General features: G+C 44.0%; 1 protein-coding gene across 5 annotated transcripts in view; it reads right to left on the reverse strand.

Annotated features, from left to right (window-relative positions):
• Positions 1-268: 268 nt before the first annotated feature.
• LOC132377519 (uncharacterized) overlaps positions 269-14,692 on the reverse strand; it is an 80,110-nt gene continuing 65,686 nt past the window's right edge. For 2 of the 5 annotated variants that reach the window (XR_009506678.1, XR_009506675.1), the window contains exon 3: positions 269-4,018. Coding sequence is in view for 1 of the 5 variants with exons in the window: in XM_059943802.1 (XP_059799785.1) it covers positions 3,606-4,018; positions 5,912-7,340 (1,842 nt within the window). In the remaining 4 variants the exon portion in view is untranslated. Of the gene's footprint in view, positions 4,019-4,162; positions 11,626-14,692 lie in introns of those variants that run through there. The other 3 variants (XM_059943802.1, XR_009506676.1, XR_009506673.1) reach the window with 3 other exon arrangements.

Below are 14,692 nucleotides of genomic sequence, written 5' to 3' on the forward strand. Positions count from 1 at the left end.
ACTTTACTGAGATGGTCTCCAAAAGAAAACCTGCTTGTGGTGAGGAATAAATATATGTATCAATCAATCAATCAGTTTCAGTGTCTCTCCAGTTAATCAGTTCACAGTCATATGTATGTAATCCAATAAAACATCATTTTGACTCAATTCTTCAGGTGAGAATAAATGAAAAAATATGTGATCCCAAAGCTAAATATGAAGTGAGAAAATTGTTTAAACTTTACTAATACTAATGACTATATACAAATCAAATAGTACTGTGGTTTTTAATGATTGGGCTGCCAAATCACCTTTATTGTTCTTTATTGGATTGACCAAGCTTCGAAACATTTACAAAGATATTTTCAAGAAGTCAATACACAATTTTAATTTACTCTTGAATACTAAACTGTTGGATCTTTATGTACAAAGCATAATAACCCACAAATTTATTTGAATGGTTATCATTAACATGAAAGTAAATCACATGGAAATCATAGGAATGATTATAATAAACCATTTTGTTCACTGATATGTCATTGAGGCTTGAGACAGCCAAAATGAGAAATAGAAAGGTGCTCTGCAAACAAGATAGAAAGATTACAAGAAATACTTCTGAAGACAATAAACCACCCTATTTGGCATGTAGATGCTTGGAGAACCCTGATTTTAATATTAGGTCAGAGCTACATTAGCTGAATTTTGCAGTAAAGGTGATAAAATCTTTTTAATTAAATAAGTTAAGATTTAAGGTTAAATAAAATCGTTTGCAGTTCCTGGTCTTAACTGGTATGGAGGAAACTTACGCAACTTGGTTGAGTAGTTACAATAGTTTCCACACATTCATTTAATCATAGATCCACACAACTTTCTGATGAATACCTTTGTTTGAGCAACAAAAGGCTATGTTGTCATGAACAAATCATTGGCATTTTCCTTAGAATAGTCCTTATAATCAGAGTTTTCAGTGGAAAAAAATAGAGAAGTGACAAATTTCAAAAAAACTCAATTCTCGGATTTGATTAATGTTGTGTAAAATTTCCCATGAACTCAGTAAGAAGAAGGCCATTGTCCTGTGGAATATGAGAAAAGTTCATTTGTTATTCATGTCTCATCTGCTTTGTACAAGAACTCATTCATCAATAATTCTGAGTCTTTGATTTCATGTTATGGGGGAGTTATTCCAGACATATTGAAGATGTAGTTTTCCTGATATCTTTTCTACGGTTTTTTTGACAATTTTCATTTTGCCTTCTGCTTAACAAGAAATGCATAATAACGCTATGGTAGTGTAATGCCTTATGGCACCGGTGATCGAGGTTCAACTCCCACCACTGTCTGCAAAGAGTTTGTACGCTCTCTCCGTGACAACGTGGGTATCCTCTGGGAACTCCACTTTCTTCCCTCACTCCCAAGATGTATGGGTAGTAAATTAGTAAGCTATGTTGGCACCAGAGGCATAGCAACACTGGCGAGCTGTCACCAGCACATCCTTGAACTGTGTTGCTCATTGGAGCAAATGACACCTTTTACTGTTTGTTTCCATGCTTTGAGGCACATGTGACAAGTAAAACCTAATCTTTATAATAGTACAGTTCTGCTTCTGCTTTTTATCCAAACAATTCATTCCATTGTGCGCTTTGTTGAAGTCCTTCAGTAAGCAGCATTGTTCCACACTGTAAACCTCAAACCCCTGTCATTGCTCAAAATCATTCACTGTACACGTACAGTCATTTTTGCTGCTACTTACTGTTAGCATCAATTCCAAATGCATATAGTTCTGCGACACAAGGACAAAAGCCCCTCCACATTTTTCTAACCAAAGTTTATATTTCACTACATAATATTTACTGCAGCAAAAAACTTGCCACTTGGGCTGGAAGTTGCATTTTAATCTTCATGCTCCACTCAAGCTGCCTCCCACACTTCTGCATTCTATCCCATGTTTAGTTACCTGTTCCCCAAATGATCACACCACTCCAAGTGGCAACATATTCCACATGCTAACCCTTCTCTATGTGAAGAAATTTCTCTAGAATTCCGATTGAATTTATCTTCCACTTTCTTAGCCATGACCTCTTCGTCCTTAAGTCTACCTTGTCAAACTCTCATATTCTTAAAGAACCATACCAGGCCACCTCTCAGTTGTTCTTTTTTCTTTTTGAGAGAAAAGAGCATCAGTCTGATTAAGCTTTCCTGATCAGCAGGTCAGGCAGCATTTGTGGAATGAAATGAACGGTTGGTGTATTGGGTCAATGCCTTTCATTTGGACTGAAAGGTAGAGGGGAGATATCCAATATAAGAAATGGAAGGAATGTGCAGAGCAGGAGCTGGCAGGAGGTAGGTGGATCCAAGTGATGAGGGATGATAGAAGAGGGAAGAGTGGAAGTAGTGACAAGCTGGAAGATGATACATGGAGGCATCAGAGGGCTGCAGAAGGTGTGACTCCCCACAATTCTTGTATCATAAGCACAAGAAATTCTGCAGATGGTGAAAATCCAAAAAACACATAAAAATGCTGGAGGATCTCAGCAGGTCAGAGGGCATTGATGGAAATGAGTATACAGTCAAAGTTTCAGGCCACGACCCTACTTCAGGTCATCTTGTATCGTTCCCGAATTTAAATTGCACATCGCTCTCTATGCCCCTTTTTAAAATATGGCATCCATATCCTCAGCAGTTTACTGGCTTCATTGATTATCCTAATGTTGAAAACTGCTTCTGCATATAAAACCTCAAATTCAATGAATGAGCACTAATTGGATAGCCAACTAGACATCTCATTGCACCATTTTGCAAATTGTGCAGCTGTAAACTTAGTCAGCTTCATCATGAACACTAGCCTCCCCAACATCCAGGACATCTTCAAGGAGTGATGCCTCAAAAAGTCAGCATGCATCATTAAGAACCCCCATCAACCCTGGACATGACCTCTTCTCACTGCTACGGCAGGGAGAAGGTACAGGAGCCTGAAGGCGCACTCTTAGCAATTCAGGAACAGCTTCTTCCTCTGTGCCATCAGATTTCTGAATGGACATTGAACCTATGAGCATTACCTCACTACTTTTTTTCTCTGTTTATTTTTCTCATATTTAATTTAACTTTTTTAAATATATAAGCTTCTTACTATAATTTACTGTTCTTATTATTAGGTACTGCAATGTATCGCTGCCAGATAACAACAAATTTCATGACATATGCCAGTGATATTAAATTTGATTCTGATTCTGATTTTGGAGAGCTTCAAAGTTGCCGGAGGGAAATAAAATCAGGATCATTCCCAAAAACACTCACTAGTGATTGCCACTTGTACTCTTGAACTGACGTAACTGAGGTGAGATCAGATTGTTAAATCATGCTGTAGCAAAATTTATCCCATGGTTAAAATGCCACACCTTGGATTCAGTCATGAAAAATGGGTCTTGTGCCACATACTGGGCAGCTCTACCTATCTGTTACCCTCATACCTTCAGGAGACAGAGCGGAGAAAAGTCCGACTTCCAGAGAAAATCAGATCAAATAAGTCAAAAATATTTCTTCAAGCTGACTTTTTCTGTAGATGATATTACAAAAGAAATCCTTGGGAACTTCTAGAGTCTTATAATGTGATACACAGACCTTTTGTTCTATGTTGCTGGCTGATCCCCAGAACTTGTAATCTTTTTGGTTACTTTGTACACATTGATATTATCTTCTTCATTTCTGTTAACTAGTTGGCAATGAAAACGCTTTGGAAGAATTTCCTCATAGAAGCTGTTGACTTGAAAGTCCTGCCACATTTTGGAGGAGAGGTAAATGGTAGTTCTCTCACAGCTCAGATGTTGTGGGGTCTTTAATAATAACGGATAGGTCTTTGCAACGTAGACAATTTCCCCATCAAGGATGAAATCATAGTCAGTAGGAAACTGAGTATGATCTAGACCCCACGATAATGCACGGATATTTGCCCGATTTCTGCAGGAAGCAGGGACGCTGGCAGCAACATTATGTTCTGTTTGCTTTAACACATTTGGTCGGTCTGTGATTGTTACATCTCCTCCTGAAAAAAATAATGACACATCTCAGCTACACAATAGCCCACTTCTGAAACTTGGTTATAAAAAGAAATATTCTGCCCCATTGTAATAAAAATATTGACAGGGCCCCTAATAGGATAAGATGGACCCATGACCTAACAATCTACCTCATTATGACCTTGCACATATTGTCAGTCTTCATTGCACTTTCTCTGTATTCTCCATTCTGTTATCGTTCTCGCCTGTACTGTTGTGATGAAATGATCTCTTTAGATGGCATGCAAAACAAAGATTTTCACTGTACCTCGGTACGCATGACACTAATAAACCAGGGGGTATTTATTTAGCTGTTGGCTGATGTCCATTCACACAGCCCTTTCCCAGGGAATACCTCAGCAGGCATTTCTGGAGCACAACCGCTGTACATTGGTCAGCCTGTGTGGGGTTACACAGAGGTTAAGTTGCCAAAGTGTGAGAGAATTCTGAAAGTCAAGCCTCAGTCTGGTATGGATTTTATTGGTACATTTCCCAGCTTCCTCATGAAGCAGAACTGATTTATATGTGAGGATTTTAAAAGCAAGTATTTCCTTATGCAACACCCTTCACAACTTAGAACATCACTATGCATGTGCAGCCAATTAACTACTTTTGATGATTAGCCATTTTACACACAGCAAACTGCATATAAGCTGATGAGAGGCATTGATCGTGGGGATAGCCAGAGGCTTTTTCCCCAGGGCTGAAATGGCTAGCACAAGGGGGCACTGTTTTAAGGTGCTTGGAAGTAGGCACCGGGGAGATGTCAGGGGTAAGTTTTTCCACACAGAGCGTGGTGACAACGGTGGTGGAGCCGGATACAATAGGGTCTTTTAGACACTCTTAGATAGGTACATGAAGCTTAGAAGAATAGAAGGTGATGCGGTAAAGTAATTCTAGGCAGTTTCTAGAGTGGGTTGCATGCTCAGCACAACATTGTTGGCTTAAGGGCCTGTAGATTTCTATGTTCTATGTTCAAACCTGAACAAACAGCAACAGGGCAATGATCTGGATTAAGGATTATTTGCCAGACTCCAGGATAACTCCACTCTTAAAAATAATGTTAGAGTATTGTTTACCAGAGAAAGCCAGGGGTATCAATGTTTAATGTGTGAATGAAAGCACAGCACCACTAACATTGCGTTACTGAGAGGCTGCTACACTAAATAGGACGATAGACCATTCACACCTGCACCTTCCCTTCCCATATCCACAAAACGAGAGGGTTGACATTATGACAAGACTACGTTGAAAATGAATGGTGAACAAATTCAGTTCTCTAGATGTGTATCTGATGCACCCTCAATAACGCTCGGAAATGGGAGGCGAACGATAGGCTTTTATGAGCAGCAAAACGGAGCACAGCATCTCGGAGACTGAGGGGGGAGCAGTGCCTCCAATTGCCTTTATACAGGGGTCTGTGGGAGGAGCCACAGGAGCAGTCAGCAGGGGGCGTGTCCAGACAGGTATATGTAGTTCACCACATTCACCCCCCCATTTGTTTTAAAAGAGAGTCCCCACGGGGCAAAGTTTCTTACAAGTATATTTACAGGTTAAGTCTATCAGGCGGTCAAGTCTGTCGCTGCGATCTACGTAGAACCAGTGACGGTGGTTGTGCTGGCTCCAGCCTGACTAGAGGTGCCAGCCCATTAGGCGTCAGTAATCCCTCATGCGTGTGCATGGCGCCTGGTATGGGAATGTCGTGAGGAGTCTGTGTAGGGCTTGGTGTGCGCCATGTCTCGTGGGTATATACATCGGTGGGTACGGGGTTCATAGTCCCCGTGGAGTGTTCAGGGTAGGGGCCTGCTGCTCCTGCGGGCGTCAGGTCGCGTACGGAGACCGTGTCCTCCCACCCATCAGGTAAGACCACGTAGGCATACTGGGGGTTCGCATGAAGTAGGTGAACCCTCTCGACCATCGGGAGTATTTATTACTCCTCGCATGTTTCCGGAGCAGCACTGGCCCTGGGGATGTCAGCCAAGCCGGTAGGGTGGTCCCAGTGGCAGACTTCCTGGGAAAAGAGAATAGGCGCTCATGAGGGGTGGCATTGGTGGACGTGCATAACAGAGAGCGGATGGAGTGGAGTGCCTTGGGGAGGACCTCCTGCCAGTGAGAGACCAGCAGTCCCTTTGACCTAAGGGCTAAGAGTGTGGCCTTCCACACCGTGGCATTCTCCCTCTCCACCTGTCCATTTCCCCGGGGATTATAACTCGTGGTCCGACTAGCAGCAATACCCTTAGCCAGCAGGTACTGGTGCAGCTCGTCACTCACAAAGGAGGACCCTCTATCACTGTGGATATAGCAGGGATACCCGAACAGAGTGAAGAGCTGGCGCAGGGCTTTTATGACAGACGTGGCAGTGGTGTCGGGGCAGGGGATGGCAAAGGGGAACCGCGAGTACTCGTCGATAATGTTGAGAAAGTAGACATTGCAGTCAGTGGAGGGAAGGGAGCCCTTAAAGTCAACACTCAGTCGCTCAAAGGGGTGGGTGGCCTTGATAAGTTGTGCCTTTTCAGGACGGTAGAAGTGCGGTTTGCACTCAGCGCAGACTTGGCAGTCCCTGGTCATCGTCCTGATTTCCTCAAGGGAGTAAGGCAGGTTCTGGGCTTTCACGAAATGGTAAAGTCGGGTGACTCCCGGGTGGCAAAGATCTGCATGGAGGGCATATTGCCGGTTGAGCTGCGCGCTGGCACACATTCCCCTGGATAGGGCATCAGGGGGCTCATTGAGCCTTCCAGGCCAGTACAGGATATCATAGTTGTAGGTGGAGAGTTCTATTCTCCACCGCAAAATTTTATCATTTTTGATTTTGCCCCGCTGTTGGTTGCTGAACATGAACGCAACTGAGCGCTGGTCGGTCAGCAAGGTAAGCCTTTTGCCGGTGAGATAGTGCCTCCAGTGCCTAATAGCTTCCTCTATGGCCTGGGCTTCTTTCTCCACTGTAGGGTGCCAAATTTCAGGGCCTTGAAGAGTACGGGAGAAGAATGCTACCGGCCTTCCTGCCTGATTGAGGGTAGCAGCCAGCGCGAGGTCGGAGGCGTCACTCTCTACTTGGAAGGGAATGTATCGTTGCTTTGGCAATGTCCCCTTTAATGCGGCTGAAGGCCGCACAGGCCTCAGCAGAGAGGGGAAATGCGGTGGACTTGACCAGGGGGTGGGCATTGTCTGCATAGTGAGGGACCCATTGGGTGTAATAGGAAAAGAAGCCCAGGCACCGTTTGAGGGCTTTGAGAGAGGTGGGAAGAGGGAGTTCCAACAGGGGGTGCATACGGTCGGGGTCAGGGCCAATGACCCCGTTCTCCATGACATACCCAAGGATAGCGAGTCGGGTGGTTCCGAACACACACTTCTCCCTGTTATAGGTGAGGTTAAGAGCTTTAGCCACTTGGAAAAATCATTGGAGGTTGGTGTCGTGATCCTGCCAGTCGTGACCGCAGATGGTGATGTTATCCAGATATGGGAACGTGGCCTTCAGTTGGCACTGGTCCACCATCCGGTCCATTTCCCTCTGGAAGACAGAGACACCATTCGTGACACCGAAGGGGATGCGCAGGAAGTGATAGAGCCTGCTGCCCGCCTCAAAGACGGTGTAGGGGCAGTCCTCCGGGTGGATGGGGAGCTGGTGGTAAGCGGATTTCAGGTCTATGGTCGAGTACACCTTGTACTGAGCTATCTGATTGACCATGTCCGCGATGCGGGGTAGGGGGTACGTGTCAAGCTGCGTGAACCTATTGATGGTCTGGCTATAGTCCAAGACAATCCTATTTTTCTGCCCAGTCCGAACAACGACCACCTGGGCCCTCCAAGGACTTGTGCTTGGCTCAATGATCCCCTCCCTGAGCAGCCGCTGCTTAATGAAGGCCCTGTCCCCCGCACTGTACCTCCTGCTTTTAGTTGCCACAGGTTTACAGTCGGGGGTCAGGTTGGCGAACAGCAGTGGGGGAGGGATCTTGAGGGTGGAGAGGCTGCAAGTGGTGTCAGTAGCGCGGCCGTTGGCATGGTGGTGAGTGGGATGTGCGGGTTGGTGTGTGTGTGTGGTCAGTAGCGGGGTATATAACGAAGTCCCACAAAACTGAGGATTTCTGACAGCAATTGGTGGGAGGGGCCCGTCATACTCCATTGTCACAGTTTTCAGGTGGCTCTGGAAGTCGAGCCCCAAAAGCACAGGGGCACACAGCTGAGGCATGACCAGTAACGCAAAGTCCCGATATTCTGTGCCCTGCACCACCAATGTCGCTACACAACCCCCCTGGATGTCTGTGGAATGTGAACCAGAAGCCATGGTGACCCTCTAGCTTACCGGCCGTGTCACGAGTCCGCAGCTTTGCACCGTGTCCGGGTGAATAAAACTCTCAGTGCTGCCCGTGTCAAACAGGCAGCTAGTCCTGCATCCCTCCACCAGGATGTCTATCATTGACCTTGCAAGCTGATGTGGAGCGCTTTGGTCAAGGGTCTCGGAGGCCAGAGTTGAATCGCCATCTTGGTGCCCGGTAGGCACCAGTGGGTCGGAGGCGGGGCTTCTTTCAACAGCTGGAGCAGGTCGCTTCTCGGGCCGGGAAGCATTTTCGGGGGTGCCTTTCGAGTCTGCAGAAGTAACACTGCACCTACTTGCAACTGGCAGCAGCCATGGTCGACTCGCTGGCGGGTTACAGGGACTTCATGGACTTGCGACTGGCAGCAGCCGAGGTCAATTCGCCGGTGGGTTGCGGGGTCTGCAGTGTCCACGGGGCCAGCAGGAGATTGCGCACCTGGACAGCATCAGCATCGTGCAGAGCGGCCTCCAGCATGTCGGCCAGTTCGATCGCCGAATGTAAGGTAAGATCAGTGTGTTCCAGCAGCCACTGGCGCATGTACACTGACCTGATCCCTGTAACGAAGGCATCTCTTACTAGCAGCTCCGCATGCTGCTCCGCCGTCAGTCCCCTGCAGTCGCAGGCCCACACGAGTGTCTGTAGGACCCGGACAAACTCAACGCTCGACTCTCCGGCCCGCTGCCGTCATGTCGCTAAGCGATGTCTTGTGTAGACGGTGTTCACCGGCCGCCGGTATTGTTTTTTGAGGGCATCCATCGCACCCTGGTAGTCCGTTTGGTCTCTGATCATGGAGTAGACCTTTGCACTGACTCTGGAGAGGAGAACCCTGCGCATCGTGGCAGGGTCAGTTACATGAATCTCCTCCAGGTACGATTCGAAGCATGCTAGCCAGAGTTCGAAAACGTCACCGGCTTCCTGGGATTGAGGGTCGCGATCCAATCTGTCAGGTTGTAAAATGCTCCCCATGTTTTAAAATTGCTGCTGATAAAATTGATGCACCATCAATAACTCTCGGAGACGGGAGGCGAACGATAGGCTTTTATTAGCAGCAAAATGGAGCACGGCATCTCGGAGACTGAGGGGGGAGCAGTGCCTCCAATCGCCTTTATACAGGGGTCTGTGGGTGGAGCAGTCAGCAGAGGGGTGTGTCCAGACAGGTATACATAGTTTACCACAGTATCTATTTATTTTACTAAACAATCACCAAACAGAATATCGCCACAAAATATCAGCAAACAGATTTTTTTTAAACCAGTTTGGTTATTGATTGAGCTTCTAATCAGGTACTGACGAAAGACTGTCATTCCTATAGGAAGTCCATTTGATCTGGAACCTTAGGCTGCTCAGCCAAGGGTAGAAATGACGACACCTACAGCTACTACCTCTAGTATTCCCACGTCTTGCTTAGAACATCAAAGAGAACAGTACAGGAGCTGGTTGTGGATTACAGGAGGAATGGAGACAGGCTCACCACCATTGACATCAAAGGACCTGGGGTTGAGGAGGTGAACAGCTTTAAGTTCCTCGGCATACACATCACTGAGGACCTCACGTGGTCTGTACACACCGGCTGTGCGGTGAAAAAGGCACAACAGTGCTTCTTTCACCTCAGACGGTTTAGGAAGTTTGGTATGGGCACCGAAATCATAAGAACTTTCTATAGGGGCACAATTGAGAGCGTCCTGACTGGCTGCATCACTGCCCGGTATGTGAACTGTACCTCCTTCAATCGCAGGATTCTGCAGAGAGTGGTGCAGACAGCCCAGCACATCTGTAGTTGTGAACTTCCCATGATTCAGAACAGTTACGAAGACAGGTGTGTAAAAAGGGCCCGGAGGATCATCGGGGACCCGAGCCAGCCCAACCGCAATCTATTCCAGCTGCTACCATCCAGGAAGTGGTTCCGCAGCATAAAAGCCAGGACCAACAGGCTCCGGGACAGCTTCTTCCACCAGGCCATCAGACTGATGAACTCACGGTGATTTGAGCGTACTCTATATTACATTGACTGTTCTATTTATTCTAAATTATTATAAATTACTATGTTTGCACATTGAACATTTAGATGGAGACATAACGTAAAGATTTTTACTCCTCATGTATGTAAAGGATCCAAGAAATAAAGTCAATTCAACACAGGAAGAGGGCCTTTGGCCCACAATGTTTTGCGGAACTAGATAAAAAGCAAATCAAAAATGCCCAAAAACTAATCCCTCCTACCTACACAACATTCATATCCTCTATCTTCCTCATATCCATGTGCCCATCTTAAAAATCTGTAATTTATTTGCCTCTAATAGCATACTAGGTAGCACATTCCAGGCTACTGAGTAAAAAACTTACCTCACATCCTGTTTGAACCTATCCCCTCTCACCTTATTCTAACAAACGTCCAGTGGTCTTTGGATTCTACCTAACTCAGCAATAATTTCTGCTCAGTTTGATGTCAACTGTTTGTATTAGTGCAGGTTAAATGCCACAATCATCCTGGTGAATCAGCAATGCTTCTCTATCCAGAGGTGCTGAGGTCACTATGTAAGGGATTGGCTTTTCTCTGGGGGACTGCCAATGATGTGAAGCTCAGAGTCACATTTAGCTGGTGATCCAGTGATCTTTTTTCTTGATGAGATTGTTGCTGAATGCAAGTGGACTCATACCCTTTGATGAATGACTCTAGGCTTTGTTACACTTTAATGCCAACCCATCTCCAACAAAGGCACCGTCCACCGAAATTATCGCTAGTTTACCCAGGCTCTCTGAGGATTTTGCTTCCCAAAGGCTCAAAGTACTGACCACTGCCAATGCTCCCTGGATTCAATCTGCTCTCCATGAGACTGCATGGGGCTCCTCCTGTTCTTTGACTTGCAACGACAAGCAGGTTGGTTGGTGAAAATTGGAAAATTGTCTGTTGAGTGTAGGAGAGTGGGAGCTGATGGGAATATAAGGGAAATAACATGGGGTTATGTAATTGGGTCCTTTATGGTCGTTGGGTTGAAGAGCTTGATTTCATGTTGAATGGTTTTATAACTATGAATGTAGAAGAGAAGTGAATGGGATGAATGCTTTATCAATCAAATAAACAGGTGCAACGGCTCATTAAATTATATGCTCAGAAAACTTCCAGAGGATATTGTAAGTTAATGGTGTGCTGGTTAAGATCGTGCTTGAATAGGGATGCAAAATTTTTTAATGGTCTTCTATTTCTCATGTTAATGAAATTAAAATGATCACAATTTGTTCTCAAGAAGGTTTAATTTTCATCTAATTAGCAAAAAAGGAAATCTTACCTTTAAATTCCTTGAACTTACCCAGTAGGACTGCCAAGATTGTCACTATTCTAGTGCCAGCACCCAGTTCGATCACCTTCATGCCAGAAAAGATTATTCTCTACTTTTCAAAATACTGACAGAGCGAGAGCATGAGAAATATAACAATGTTAGAACTACTTCAGTTGTCCTTGATGCAATATGGGACCAGCGTGCAAACAAAAATGTAGCAAGTGAAATATGTATTCACATGGCGGCTCATCATTATTATATGAGCACAAAAAGTACAAAGTAAATTTATTATCAAAGCATATACTTACATATTGCCTTATCTACATAGGAAGTGTGATAATAAATTTACTGGTGGCAATTAACATCAGCAGCAAATTACCAGGTCAGCAGCGTAGCATTGTGGCTACCACACTTTATAGTCCCAGTGACCCAGGTTCAATTCCCGCCACTGCCTGTAAAGATCTCGTATATTCTCCCCGTAACGGAGTGGGTTTCCTCTGGGTGCTCCGGTTTCTTCCCACGCACCAAAGTTGAAGCAGTTGATAGGTTAATTGATCATTGGAAATGATCCTGTGATTAGGCTAGGATTAAATCAGGAGTTTTGTGTGGCTGGGCTCGAAGGGCCAAAAGGGCCTATTCTGCACGGTATCTCAATGCCTAAATAAATATTCCACTCTGAAAGTTATTTTCTTGCAGGCATTCACAGTAGAACAAAAATACAATAGAATCAGTGAAAAGCTACACACAATGACTGAAAACCAATGTGTAAAAGAAGACAAACTGTGCAAATACTAAAAAAAAAGCAATAATAATAATTAATAAGTCAACAAATAATACTGAGAATATAATTTGTAGAATCTTTGAACGTGAATCTATAAGTTGTGGATACCCAATTTTTGAATTGGAAGTACAGGAGGAGCCCCATGCAGTCTCATGGAGAGCAGATTGAATCCAGGGAGCATTGACAGTGGTCATCATTTTGAAACTCTGAGAAGCAAAATCCTCAGAGAGCCTTTGGCAAAGAATTTCACAGATTCACCATTCTTGGCAAAAGAAATTCAGCCTCCTGTTCTGAGGCTGTGTCCTCTGGTCTTAGACCTTTAGGAACTTGGGCTCAAGGATAACAGGGATGGACTCTAAACAGAGGCTTTGCTAATAACTTACAACTTGCATAATGAATTAAAAAATAACCTCCTTAAAATACAATGCATTGGCTAGAATGATGGCTTGTGCTCCTATCTCAAGAGCTTTCAGTAAAATGAAGAAAGGGAGACTGAGGGCTACAAAGTACTCACAACACTGCTAAAATTAATTAAAGGAAGGTAAGTTAAATGAAGTCAGAAAGGTGTTTTATGAACTCAAACTACAGGAGGAACTAGAAGCTGCAATATAATTAAAACAGAAGAGGAATGGGAAATGTACAAGATAAACATTACAACAGAAAGATTGGTTAGAGTGTGTAGTCCACAAACACAAGTCAAAGTTAAATGAATCATGCCACAAGATCAACTGGGAAGTCACATCTGGTGGCCATTACTATGATATGGCTGGAAGATGGTCAAGATTTGTAACTAAATATATCAGGTTACAGCTTTTACAGAAAGCTACAGAAGAAAAGTATCTCTGGCGATTATGGAGGAAGTATATTGTCACGTATAGTCACTGTGGCAGAAGAGAATATTTGACCACAGAGTCTATGCTGACTCTATTCAGAATGACCCAGTCAATCTCATTCCCCTATTGCTCTGCAAATTTATTACCCTGAAGTTCCTGTCCAATTTATTTTTAAAATCATCAATTGTCTCCACTTCTTATACCAAGTAGGCAACAAATCCAAGTTATTATCTTCTAATACATAAAGAGATTCTTCCACATTCCCTTCATCTATTTCTTGCCCTGTAGTTTAAATCTATGTTCCCTTGTTTCTGTACCCCAGTACATGTGATCAGATGTTACTTCTATCTCATTTGATAATCATATACACTTCATCAAATTTCCCTCAAGCTTCTTTTTTATCTAAGGAGAACAGCACCAGATTTGCCAACTTAACCATGCAACTATTCTGGAAAATCTCCTCAGCACCTTCTAAAGCTGTGATAAACCAATCTAGGTATAGTATTCTAGTTACAATGTCTAAAGATAAAGCATAACTGTATTTACTCCGATGCCCCACATGATCTGCTAATTACTCTCTCAATTTTCATGACACCTGTACATACATTTACTTGTTCGTTCAATTGTTACGTGCCATGTCATATGACGTGGATGTTCATGGTCTTTCTATGATCATGATTCTTCTTGCCAAATATTTTTACAGAATTGGTTTGCCATTGTCTTTCGCTGGCCAGTGTCTTTACAGAATGGGTGACCCCGGGCATTAATGATACCCTGTCTGCCTGACGTCATTGGTTGCCTAACCAGAACTTGTGATATGCACCAGCTGCTCCGTTGGCTTTTCGTGTTCTTGATCAGGGGGTCTAAATATCTGCTGCACCTCGCCCAAGGTACTTGTGGATATGACAATTAACTTGATTTCAATATATCTGGCTACTTTCAAAGAATTACATAAATTGCCTCTCCATCATGGCTCTCTGCCACTCACTCTCATCCTGCTCGCTCCTTAGAATGGTACAATTAAATTTTCAATTCTCCTTCTCATCTTCTTTGCAGAAACGTATAATTTTGCTGTATTAAATTCCATTTGCAAATCTGTGCATCTTGCCACCCTCTCTATTGAGATCAATTTACAGTAGATTGCAATACAAGTTACCACACCTCCCGATAAGACATTTTAAAGAAATTTACTCTGGACTCTCATACCAAATCCCTTATTTCTATCAAAGAAATTATGTCAATCATGAAACAGTTTTTGAGAGGTAGGTAAGCCTCAGATGCGAAGGGGCAGGGTGCAGAATGCAGAACTTAGACACCAAGCAGGAAAGGCAGGTTGGTTTTTAAATGATTTTTAAAGGTGTTCTTATGGATAAACAGGCCAGTTTACATCTGAAAGGCCGTGAATTTATGGAGCATGCTAAGGACTGTTGTCTGTAATAATCTGTCTGAGAACTAA

This window comes from Hypanus sabinus, chromosome 2 (assembly GCF_030144855.1).
Source record: "Hypanus sabinus isolate sHypSab1 chromosome 2, sHypSab1.hap1, whole genome shotgun sequence".
Classification (NCBI taxonomy): domain Eukaryota; kingdom Metazoa; phylum Chordata; class Chondrichthyes; order Myliobatiformes; family Dasyatidae; genus Hypanus; species Hypanus sabinus.